General features: G+C 44.3%; 1 protein-coding gene across 1 annotated transcript in view; it reads right to left on the bottom strand.

Moving 5' to 3' along the window:
• Window positions 1-576: 576 nt before the first annotated feature.
• LOC307016181 (sodium- and chloride-dependent betaine transporter-like) overlaps window positions 577-12,313 on the bottom strand; it is a gene marked incomplete at its 5' end in the record, with an annotated part of 92,434 nt that continues 80,697 nt past the window's right edge. Inside the window, 3 exons of the mRNA XM_079645218.1 lie at window positions 577-5,074; window positions 5,175-5,345; window positions 9,765-9,865. Coding sequence (XP_079501344.1) covers window positions 4,955-5,074; window positions 5,175-5,345; window positions 9,765-9,865 — 392 coding nt within the window. The 3' untranslated portion in view covers window positions 577-4,954. The remainder of the gene's footprint in view (window positions 5,075-5,174; window positions 5,346-9,764; window positions 9,866-12,313) is intronic.

The following is a 12,313-nucleotide window of genomic DNA, read 5'->3' on the forward strand; positions in this document are numbered from 1 at the left end:
ATTAGAAGGAAAAAAATATTTAAAAAAATACAGATTTCAGTATTTTGAGGCTCTGAGCCCCATTTCTTTTCCTCACAGACGACAAAAAAAGTCTGACATTATAAGATTTAAAATAAAAACAATAATCGTGGCTTGATTTTGAGTAAAAACATGTTTTTATGAACCACACAGCTTCCGGTGTTCCAAGACCCGAACGGACAAAAAGACGTGCTGCAAGCATGAAACATACTACAAATACAAATACATTGCTTTTAAAATCGTTCTGTGTGACATGAAAAAAAGCAGAAAATCTTGTTGGTGAACACGAATCAATAGACTAAATGTCGTGACTATAACACAAAATGCCGTGAGACCGGGTTGACACTTCTCTTTGTTTAACATTTTTAGACATGGGTCGGCACTTCTGAGTGCCATCGTAGTTCATGTAAAACAAGTTTTTTATTGATTTTATTCTCCTTATGCTTCGCCGGCTCTCGGGTATAACTTCAACTTAAATTATGAGAGCCACCAATTTGGCATTTGCCAGCTAGCTAACATTCGCTAGCTAGCTTGATGGGTAGCCAATAGGGATGTGCATCTCCATCACTGAGGCCGATGCGATGCGCATCTCGATACGTTGCCACGATACGATACATTAACGATACCTTTAAACACCAGGCGATGCGATACGATACGATTCACCCCTGTTGCGATACAGTTCGATACGATTTGATTCAACGTTATGCGATTCGGGACGATACGATTCAACACGATGCGAAAAATAATGATACTTCAATATGGTACGACAGAGGATTTTTGTTTTATTCCTTATATGCAGCAAATCATACATTAACAAAAAAGTGCTTTACATATTTGGTACTGCACATCCCATCATGCCGTTTATTTTTTTACCTTTAAAAGCTCTCCAGAGTACAATTGTATAACACCTCACAGTTAAACAATGTAAGGATGCATTGCTCATGATTAACAATGTGCAAATAACAGCTACCATAGAGCAATGCCCATACAGCTGCCAGCCTGATGTGCTTAACACTCAGAGGCTAACTCACCAGTGAGCAGAAAGCAGTCGTTTCTATCTGAACAATAAAGAAAACAAATAACCTTTCACAAACAGGTATTTCATAACTGCTTACAGTAAGGAAGACATTTAAATTATTATTGGCCGTCACAGGCTGCTGTAAGCTAAACACCTCTCTCTGACAGAACACCTCACTGAGTGATTTAACTCATATGTCTCACTTTCAGGTTTCTATTTTCAGCCGCAGACCCCACGTCGCCTCTTTATGTATGTCGCTAAGTTCCTCGTACTACTTGTGTACTTTAAAGCGGCTCGGCATCGTTAACAATTTGCGAGTGATTTTTCATGTTGACCGTCTGTAGTAATAGTGCCGCGCACATATACCATCAGGACGTTACTGATGGGGTGCGGCTGCGGAGTGATACTGTGTGTATGCAAGTCCGCATCTAGGACGGATCTATGTATCATGGCTGTAGACCTGTTAAGTAATAAAGATACCTCATATAAAGGTCTACGGATACCTTATTACTCTCCATGACCTGCGGTCAACTATATAGCATAAATGACTATTACACCGTCTTTCTTGAACAATCCGAAGTGTTGCCAAACGTTTGATTTGTAGGTATTTTTCGGTGCGCTGTGTTTCTCTTTCTCCTCAACTTCCGTGTGTGTTGATAACTGAGACTCTCGTTCTCCGTAGTGGCGAAGCAAATATCAAAGATCGTCTCTGCTGAGCGTTGACAAGATGAGGGGATTTTATATGAATGAATCGGTTTTTTACCGATGCAAAGACGCTACGCAATCGATGCATCGCGAGTTCAACCCGGTTCAACCCAAACTGTAGCCGATGTGCACTCTTTCAACCGGTGCACTCGCATCTTGAACGTTTATGCCGGTGCACCGATGCGAATCGGTGAATCTTAACATCTCTAGTAGCCAAGGTAAGCTAGGTAACTAGATAGATATAGTGTACGGCGTTGGCTAGCTTTATTTACAGATGTATAGATAGATAGATATAGATCAAATCAAATCAAATCAAGTTTTATTTATATAGCACATTTATAAACGATTTTTGGTCGAGCCAAAATGCTGTAGGCTACATATAATAAAAATAGCCTACAGTAGAGACACTTTACAGCTAATTCATGTTGGAACAGAAGTCACACTCTGGCGGGGGCTCTGAAGGCCCCCCTTCTGCTCCAGCGCGTCCTTTTGTGAGCGGGTCAAATTAAGAGAGGAAGAATTCAAAGCAACCAGGATAAGGTTATAACAAATATGCTGTTTTAATGGTAAAATATACAATACAACAATATCAACATCAATCACGAAGCACTCCCAGGGTTCCCGCGGGATCTTACAAAGTCTTAAAAAGTATTACATTTGATAATCTGAATTTAAGGCATTAAAAAGGTCTTAAATATGACCAAAAAAATAAGTAAGGTCTTAAATATGATTTAGAAGGTCTTAAAAATGATCAGATATGAAAGGTACTTCTGTGTTGCGATCGCGTCTAAAATGTGTTTTGGGGAAAATGTCCGGGCTGCAAAGTAACCAGTACGGTAAGAGCCTTTTAGTTCCCCCCAACAATTTGTATTGAAATAAATCAACATGGAACCAGTAATCACTAACTTTGTTTCCCCCGGCCCCTTATCGGAGAACACCCAGCTAGTAACCTAGCAACCAAGCTTCAGCTAGCGGCAGTCAGAAACTCATGTCTCTTCGAATCTATTTACAAATAAATATGGGGAAGTGTAAGTTCAACCGTATTTGGTTGGAAAACATCGAATTTAGTGCTTGGTTGAAACAAGTGGAGGGGAACGTGTTTGAAGCCCGCTGCACCTTTTGCAAAATAAATCAGCGTTTGTTTTTACTAACTTGCGTTAGCTTGTTTAGCGTTAGCTAGTGCAGCAGCTCCCGCAACAACACCGTGGGACCTCCAGGCGACGTTTGGGTCTACGTCAACCCTAAAAGCGGAGGTGCTGTAGACGCTAAATACCGTAGCTAAACACCAATCATACAACAGCAATGATGAAAGATTGTAGCCAAGGCAGCAGAGCTCTGAGCTCTTGTCACACACACACACACACACACACACACACACACACACACACACACACACACACACACACACACACACACACACACACACACACACACACACACACACACACACACACACACACACACACACACACACACACACACACACACACACACACACACACACACACACACACACACACACACACACACACACACACACACACTAGGGCTGCTCAATTATGGTAAAAATCATAATCACGATTATTTTTGGTCAATAATTGATATCACGATTATTAAATACGATTATTCATTGACTTTGAAAACATCCATTTATTGCACTTTAAAACAAATAATAATTTGAACAGTATCTTTTTAACTGTTGATTACCCTGAACGTATAATTCAACTGAAAAAGCAATACAAAAATTAATGAAATAAATGATATATTTAAATAAATAATATCAAAATAATAAATACCAATAAACAAGATCAACAAATATTTTGGAGCACACTTCCACAAGCTACTAAACATATATACATTTGATAAATAAATATGAATTAGATTAAATATGTTGTCACTGTCACAACCTAGCAAAGCTAAATAATAGTTTTTTTCGATTATGTTGTTTTTGTAATTGTGGCAGGCCAAAATCGTAGTTGCGATTAAAATACGATTAATTGCACAGCCCGAACACACACACAAGCACACAGAGACACACACACATACACACTTTTTGGCTAACACAGTTCTGTACTGTTATGCTGTTATGTTCAGTCATTGTTCTTATGTTGAACATGAATACATTTACTTTGTAAGTAATATGGGACGTATTTCTTCTTTCATAGCAATTTTCCTTCATACTTTCTTGCCGTGAAATAGGTCTTAAATTCTATTCAAAGTGGTCTTAAAAAGGTCTTAAAAAGTCTTAAATTTGAGTTGGCGAAACCTGCAGGAACCCTGACTCCGCAACAGCAGCTTCAAAATGCAGAGTACTCCGGCTCTGGTTCCTCCAGCTGGAAAGAATTACAATCTTGGCCGCATTAAGAAAAGAGACAGAACCAAAGGAAAACACAGCCTTTCAAACAAAAAGCCACAAGAGGCATTGTGTGAATGCTCCCCTGAGGGTTCATCCATTGGTAGAGGCAAACATGAGGGCGTGTGTAGCCAATCAGCGCGAGCCAGCCAGGAGACCCGGGAAACAAAAAGTCTCTTCAGTTTGATGAAAAACAGATACCTTCGGTGTCCGGCACGAAGCTGCTCCAAATAACAAGTTTTTTTATCTTATCTTACATCTTGCAGCCAGCACACACACATTCCATAGGTTTCCTTCTCTGCTCCCCCTCCCCCATCAGTTCAACCCACACACAGTCTCACATACTCTTGGCATTTTTTAAGATATAGTTGTTTATAGTTGGATTATACAAATATCACATGTGAGTTACCTTACTATCAATTATAACAAAGGAAAACATTACCTTTGCTCTCAAGCAGTCCTACTAGTGCTTTTCAAATAGTAACACTTTACACAGGCCCATTATAGAGAACACACACTCATTTTGTCTTGCCGCATTCCAGAGATTTAGGCTGTGTTCAAGAATATTCCCTCGCTCACATCTTTACTTCAAATAAAAGGTTTCACTTTGCATATTTCCAGCTTCTTTTTACACAGACTGATTATTATTGATACAAAGTAATTAAACACACACATATATTTTTAAGATCTGTAGATTTCCCTGATATTTTCACATGCTGTATCTAATGGAGAAATGTCTCCTCCTCCACAACTTCTCCTTTTTCATACAGAGCAGTATTTACTTGGCGGTACCGAAGTGGGCCGGTCGAGAGTCCCGGGCTGATTTGTAGCCCCAGTCCGCCCCGGCATACTATACTGACTCATAACATGTCAGCGAAAGGGGCGGACAACGACTTCATTTCTGTCTCATTCAGGGAACGTTCTTCTTTTGTTTTGGGACCAACAGGATCACTAACAGGTCGCCACAGTACCAACAGACGCTGTTGAGGACAGAAAAAATGGACAAAAGACAAACAGAATAATATTGAAAACCAATAATAAAGCAGAAAAACTGTAAGCGGGTTGTGTTGGTGCTCTTACTTGTCTGAAAGAGCCCTCTGTGAAGTAGAACTTGCTGACAGCACAGATAGGTATTGTGACCACAGACGAGATGGCTATGGCCCAGCCCAGGTTGTAGGCCCAGTTTGGGTACACAGATCCGTCACTTGTTTTCAGAGGCTGGAAATCCAGAAAGAAGCAGATGAAGCAAACCTTGAAGGAAAAGCAGGGGAAAAAAATCATTGTTCTGTGGAATATTTTGACACACACAGTCTACCGACATTTAGGTAGGTATTCCTCCCTTTTAAACATACATCCCTGTTTTAACAAATTAGAGGTAGCCCAAATTGGCAGTACGATCCAAGGGGGCTAAGCTAGTCTGTCATAAAACAGCGGTGATATATTGTCAAGATTTAGTTGTCATAGAAACATTTCTAAAAGCACTGAGACATGGGCAGCGCCAGGATTTTTTTGCTGCAGTAGCTTAGCAGTTGCTATATGACAGCACGGCGTTGCTAGTTACTTTTCAAAATAAATAAACAAACAATACCATTGGGCCAAGCACAAGCCTGTTCATATTGTAGCGTTCACCGCTATTCAAGGTCACAGATCACTCTAGCCTTCAATGTCGAAAACGTTCTCTTTATTTACAGAACCAATCAATAGTATAACACTTTATCCCCACACTAGAACACATCTCCTAGCGTCTCGTACTCCCTGCCTTCACACACCGGAAAACACACACACACACACACACACACCTGGAAGGTGTAACTCCCACAAACAACATTGCCGATATAACTTAACTTTACAATTTAATAAATGTACTAAACTGTGCACATCTGATGACACGCACACACACACACACACACGCCCCCCCCCCCCCCCCCCCACACACACACACACACACACACACACACACACACACACACACACACACACACACACACAAACACTCACGTGTAGGTGAGAAGGGGGGCAGAGCCACTCGCCAATGGGTCACATCTGTTACAGCAGGACAATGTGTCTGTTGTTATGGTTCAACGCCAACGCGTCTATGACCTCCTGCACATCCAGGGCTCTTGCTCGTTCGGCATTGATGGACAGCAAAGCCAAATTGCTATTCCTCAAGTCCCCGCTGTTGCTCCTCATGTAGTTTTTCACACACCGCAAACAAGAAAAGCTGCGTTCGCAGGTTGCAGACGTGACAGGCAGTGTGACCGATATACACAAAAGTCTGTGCAAATCAATAAATGCGTCCTTGTATGGCCGGAGAAGGGAGAGAAATTTGTGCGTGGTTTTCACAGTTTGTCCCTGCTGCTGCTGCTTCTTTCGGTCAAGGACCCTTCGAACTTGGTGCAGTTCTGCAGACAGGTTGTCCGTTTGTACCCCATAATACTGGGCCATGGGGTATAGGTGCTCCAGCTCAAGGAATGACTTGTTAGTTGGATTTAAGGCAGACGTGCCCAGCAGCACGCCACAAGATTCAGACGAAAACCGCGTTTTCATTTCAATGACAAGTCTATCAATGACAGGGTAGTAACAGTGCTTGCGGATGTCATCAGAAGAGGTGAGAGGTGGAAGTTTTCCTCTTGGAGCATCAACTACAAACTCCTGTCGGTGGCATGCAGGCGGAGTCTGACGTCGCTCTTGTCTCAACTTGAGGAGGATGCCAGTCTTGGTGGAGAGGGCTTGTGCTTTGTCCAAAATTTCCTCCCATGATTTTTCATTTCTCTTTTCGGAGAGGGATGTAATTACCGACTCAACAAGATCCGTAGCAGAGGCCAGTTGCAGATCTGGGGACTGTAAATGGTCGAACAAGAATTTAGTGGCTCGAAACATATCCTCAAATAGAGCGAGTTGCACAGCAAACTGACCGTCTATCAGTGCCTTCACTGCTCTGGCTTCTGTCTTCCTGCGAGCGTTTGACTGCGTGATGACCTCATCGAGTGTGGCACAGATAGCTGGCAGGGTTTTCTGAATGGCCCACAGTGCTGAATACTGACAAGCCCATCTAGTGTCTGACAGCTTTTTTAGTTCAACTGGCTTGTCTTTTGGTTCAAGTTTCTTTTGTTTTTTATGGGAAATGTTGTGCACAACAGAGCCAGAAAACAAATTATACAGCATCTGCACAACTTCAAAAAAATCCCCTCCTGGTCTTACATTCTTGACACAGTCAACTAAAACTAAATTTGGCCGGTGGGCAGGGCAATGTACATAAAGGGCCTGTGGCACCTCCTTCCGAAATCTCTCCTGCACACCGTTATTACACCCCGACATGACAGCGGCACCGTCGTAGCATTGGCCAATGCACATGTTGTGATCAATGTTGCATTTACTGAGCGTCTGTTTGATCGTTGTCAAAAGTGAATCTGCGTCTAGTCCATCAGCTGGGGTGAAGTGAAGGAACTCCTCCTTTATGCCATCGTCATGTATATACCGCACTGCCACATACACCTGCTCCTTTTTACTCACGTCTTTGCTCTCATCCACCATCAGTGCAAACTATCCAGCTTCCTGTACTTTAGGGCTGTAACGATACACTAATCTCACGATACGATACGATACGATACACGATATTGAGCTCACGATACCATATATATCACAATATTCTGCCAACGATACGATTCGATATAATTCGATACACTTACATCATTTTCTGAAAGATTTTAAAGGGACAGTGTGATTTTGGTGACATCTTGTGAGTGTTCCATTGACTTGGATTGAATTAATTCAACTGAAAACTGAAAGCATCAATTATACAATATATGGCTCTGACTAGACAGAGAGTCTACAGCTTGCAAATGCTGGACAAAATGACTCAAAAGATGTGGTGAGAAAATTTGTTTCATTTGAGTTATTAATTTAAACTTTTTGTCTAAGAGATGTTGATTTGAAACCGTTGTTACATACAGTTACGGCATTTCCTGTTTCGCCGGAGAGAGGGGAGGCCGTCCCAAAGCTTGCTGCTGTATTTACTCCCTCCATCTGACAGGAGGGAGCCTCGTTGAGTTGCGAGTGTGGCTACAGACGGAGTTCACTCCGTCGAGAGAGTGGTTTGGGATTGGGCCGATATCTCCGGCGTTAGAGAAGACCCTCTCCAGTGTGGTTAATGTTTGCCGCCATTCTCCTGAACCGCTTCGCATTCACTGCGAGAAGAAGACACCGGCGTCTGTGTATCTAGAAATGCTCTACAGCGACACTAGCGGCTCGGCTGGCTGACGTAACCGCTCTTCATGCAAAGCGAACGGGGGGGAATGGGCAGCGAGCAGAGTGCCAGGCGGAACACGGGGGATTTGAATGGGAGTTAATGTATCGATACCAGCGGCTGAAATATCGATACTTTCTCGGGAAACAGAATATCGATATATATCGCAGGATCGATTAAATTGCACAGCCCTACTGTACTTCCCCACTGATTTGATCCCTGACCATATTTGACATCAGCTCAATTAGCTCATCTTGTATGTTGTGGTGTGTGTACTTTGCATTTCTTGGATTGTCAGATTTTTTTTTTCCACAGTTTTTTCAAACTTGCCAATCAGGTCTAAAAGTTCGATGAAGTTCCCCCTGTTGGCTGCTTCACTCTCCCTATGCCCCCGTAGTGCAATGGTTTGACACGCAGTGTAACGCAATGCTTCCACAACTGGCCGCATATAGTCCCTGTTTTCACATACAGTTTTTGAATGTCCCTTGCTGAGTGCGTTGCTGATTTTTTAGCCACTCTCTTTCCTTTCTTTAAATTCAGACCATGCATCCATGGCACATTTATTTCCACTGCTCACATCATGTGTAAGGAATGACTGCGTAGCTTTAACCCAGTTGCTAAATCCGTCATGGGTAAAGGCGGTTTCTTTATGGAACCGGCGTCCTTCGTGAGCAAAATGCCTGCAGGCAAAACAAAATACACCGTCCATAGTCACTGAGTACTCGGGCCAAGTGTATTGCTCGTACCATCGGCGATTGAATGACTGCATTTGCAGTCCGTACTTCTTGGTCGGGTATTTTCTAAGCATGGGACGTCTTGGTCCATCAGAGGCTGACTGGCTGATGTCAATTACGGTGTGGAGGGGTCGGGGAGCAGCGCTAGCTCCGCTGGTTCCACTGCAGCTCGCCGTAGCAGCTAGCTGGTCCTGGTGCTGCGGGGGCAGTGGGTCAGTTGGCGGGGCCGGGGGCACCTGTTCTTCGTGGTACCAATCCTCCCGGTTTTCATTAGTAATAGTAACATCGGGATCCTTGTGGATAGTAGGGTTGTCCGGCTGGACCGGCTCCGTTTGAGATCGCGGTCGTTTTCGCTGGCTTGTTAGAAATGTTTCCATTTCCGATCTGTGTGTTCACTTCACATACTGAGAATTCGCGCTTTAACTTACAAAGACCCCAGAAAGATCTCGCGAGAATGTGTAAATATATATAGATACATTTTTTTCATAACAAAACAATGGGGTTGCTAAGCCGTTGCTAGGCCAATTGCTGGAGTTGCTATAGCAACTGCCAGCAACCCCCTGGCGCCGCCCCTGCACTGAGATTGTTTATTTGGGCCTACAATTGTGTGTGCACTATAGTTCACTTCACTATAGTTGTATTCATCAAAAGTATGCATTCTACTTTCTTTCAGACTTGTGTGTAACTCACAGTGCAGATCAGAGGGGTGACGTAACGCCAGCACACAGTGTAGAAAACCCCCGGCCTCTGTCCCGTCATGTCTTCAAGTGCGTCACATATCCTCTCAGCCCCTGCATTATTAAAACTGTTTGTTAGTAACATTTTAAAAGGACAGGACCTCCTGCTGTAAAGTAACGATGTACGTCACACCAATGCATTGGCATTTAACAACTTATTGGAACACAACAACGTGTCATCACGTGGTATATGTCTCGTCTGACAGGGGTGCAGTTCTGACGGAGAGCACCAGAACGCTGCTCCGGCACTTCTAAAAATAGCATTTCACATAAGGAGCCGTACACATGCCGCAGTTTTTGCGTGGCTGTGTCTTTAGTTGAAAGCCCAGTGGCATCTGTTCATCTGTCATACTGATCATACAGTCAATAACTTTGTTGTTATTAGCATCTGGTTAGCTAGCTATGCTAACGAATATAAGAAGCTTTTTCTAAATCCATATAATAAGTACCCTGTATCAAGATTGATGCAAAACAAGTGACATTTGATATTTTTTAGAGAGGTTTAGCAAAAGAAACTCCACCTCTGAGGTGATTTGGGTGGAAATGGGGGTTTTACTATTTCTCTGGAACCCATTGGTCGATTTTGGTGATTGACATCTCTTTCTGACCATTAGAGCCAATATAATGGAAGGGGAATCTCCCCACTCTCACACAGTCTAACAAAAAAAGGTGTGGGCTTTGCGCACGCAGTTTTGCACCAGAGTGAAGCTGTCTCAAGGTCTGACTTCTAGAAACGGAAATGCAGGTTTATTGCTTATGGATGATCAGAAATAATTTCAAAGGGACACAGACACATTGGATTAACCTACGGATTAACTTCAGCAGCGTTTTTATCGTGTTAATGCCATTGAAGACCACTTTTGAACAGACTACGACACAGGTGAGCCATGTTAGTGTTTTTAGCTACGTAGCGCCATATGTTTTGATGTATGTTCTTCTTATTATCTCCGCGAGTTCGTATAATTGAGTGATAATGAGGGTACCCTTCGATTCTGTGTCACCTCACAATGTGAAACGATGGGTTGGATGTGTCAGGATTCTCATGTTATGTCACGTTAGTAGTTTTGTATGTCTGGTTATGGGTGTTTTCCTTCTTGTATATTGTCTGGTCCTTCTTCCTGTGTTTTTCCCCTGTCGTTAGTTTCCCTGGTGTGTCTAATTGTCTGATTGTGTTCACCTGTAACCCTTGTGTTTCTCCTCCCCTGCCCAGCTGTTTCTCGTCTTGTGATTACCCCTCCCTGTATTTAGTCTTGTCTCTTCCTATGTTCAGTGTTCGTCTTTTGTTTGTGACTGAGTTCACCGGTGAGTTTTCTGTTTTGTCCAATTTGTCTATATTATCCTTGAAATAAAGGCATTTTCAGCGTTATCTGCATTTGGGTCCTGCTTGCTTCACTCACCGTAACAGTACGAACCAACCAAGAATGGACCCAGCGGACATTTTGTACGAGGTGGAGTACATTTTGACATGTTTGAGGAATGAATTTAAATATGCCTCCAGTAGGGAAGAGAGGCAGTCAGTTTTTTCTTCGGCACGCCAGGAGGTAACCTCAAGGCCCTGGTTGAGGGAGTTGCTACCCGTGTGGGTGGAGGACTATCTTGGCAGCTTTGAGGTCAAACCTGTTTTCCGGCCTGCTAGCCCCAGGTATGCTAGCTCCCTGCCTCCCAATTCCCAACCTGACGCCATACGCCTCGGTGTGTTCCATCTGGAGTCAACCCCTGCTTCTTCCCCAGTTCCTGCTCCTGTCCAGGAGCCGTTTTCTGGTACTCGTCTGGCTTTTGGAGGTCCACGGAGCCTCCAAAAGGCTCCTAAGAGAAGGAGCTGCAGGTCCAGGCTAGCAGCCCGAGCCCCAGAAGCCACGCTTTGTGCTCCAGTACCATCCCACACAGCCATGGTTCCGTATTCCGGTTCCGTGCCCAGCGGCCATGGTTCCGGCTCCAGAACCGGCCCACACAGCCATGGTCCCGGCTCCAGAACCGGCCCACACAGCCATGGTTCCAGACCCAGTTCTGGCCCCAGCAGCCATGGTTCCGGCCCCAGTGGCCATGGTTCCGGCCATGGTTCCGGCTCCAGTTCCGGCCTCAGCAGCCATGGTTCCAGACACAGTTCTGGCCCAAGCAGCCATGGTTCCGGCCCCAGTTCTGGCCCCAGCGGCCATGGTTCCGGCCCCAGCAGCCATGGATCCAGACCCAGTTCTGGCCCCAGCAGCCATGGTTCCGGACCCAGTTCCGGCCCCAGCGGCCCTGGTTCCGGCCCCAGTAGCCATAGTTCCAGACCCAGTTCTGGCCCCAGCTGCCATAGTCCCTCCTCTAGTCCATCCTCTAGTCCCTTCTCTAGTCCCTCCTCTAGACCCTCATCTAGTCCCTTCTCCATTCTCTCCTCTAGTCCCTCCTCAAGTCCCCTCTCAAGTCCCCTCTCAATTCCCCTCTCAAGTCCCCTCTCTAGTCCCCTCTCAAGCCCTCTCTCGAGGTCCCTCTCAAGTCCCCCCTTGGTTCCCCTCTCGA

Source organism: Notothenia rossii (genome assembly GCF_949606895.1).
Source record: "Notothenia rossii genome assembly, chromosome: 8".
NCBI classification, from domain to species: domain Eukaryota; kingdom Metazoa; phylum Chordata; class Actinopteri; order Perciformes; family Nototheniidae; genus Notothenia; species Notothenia rossii.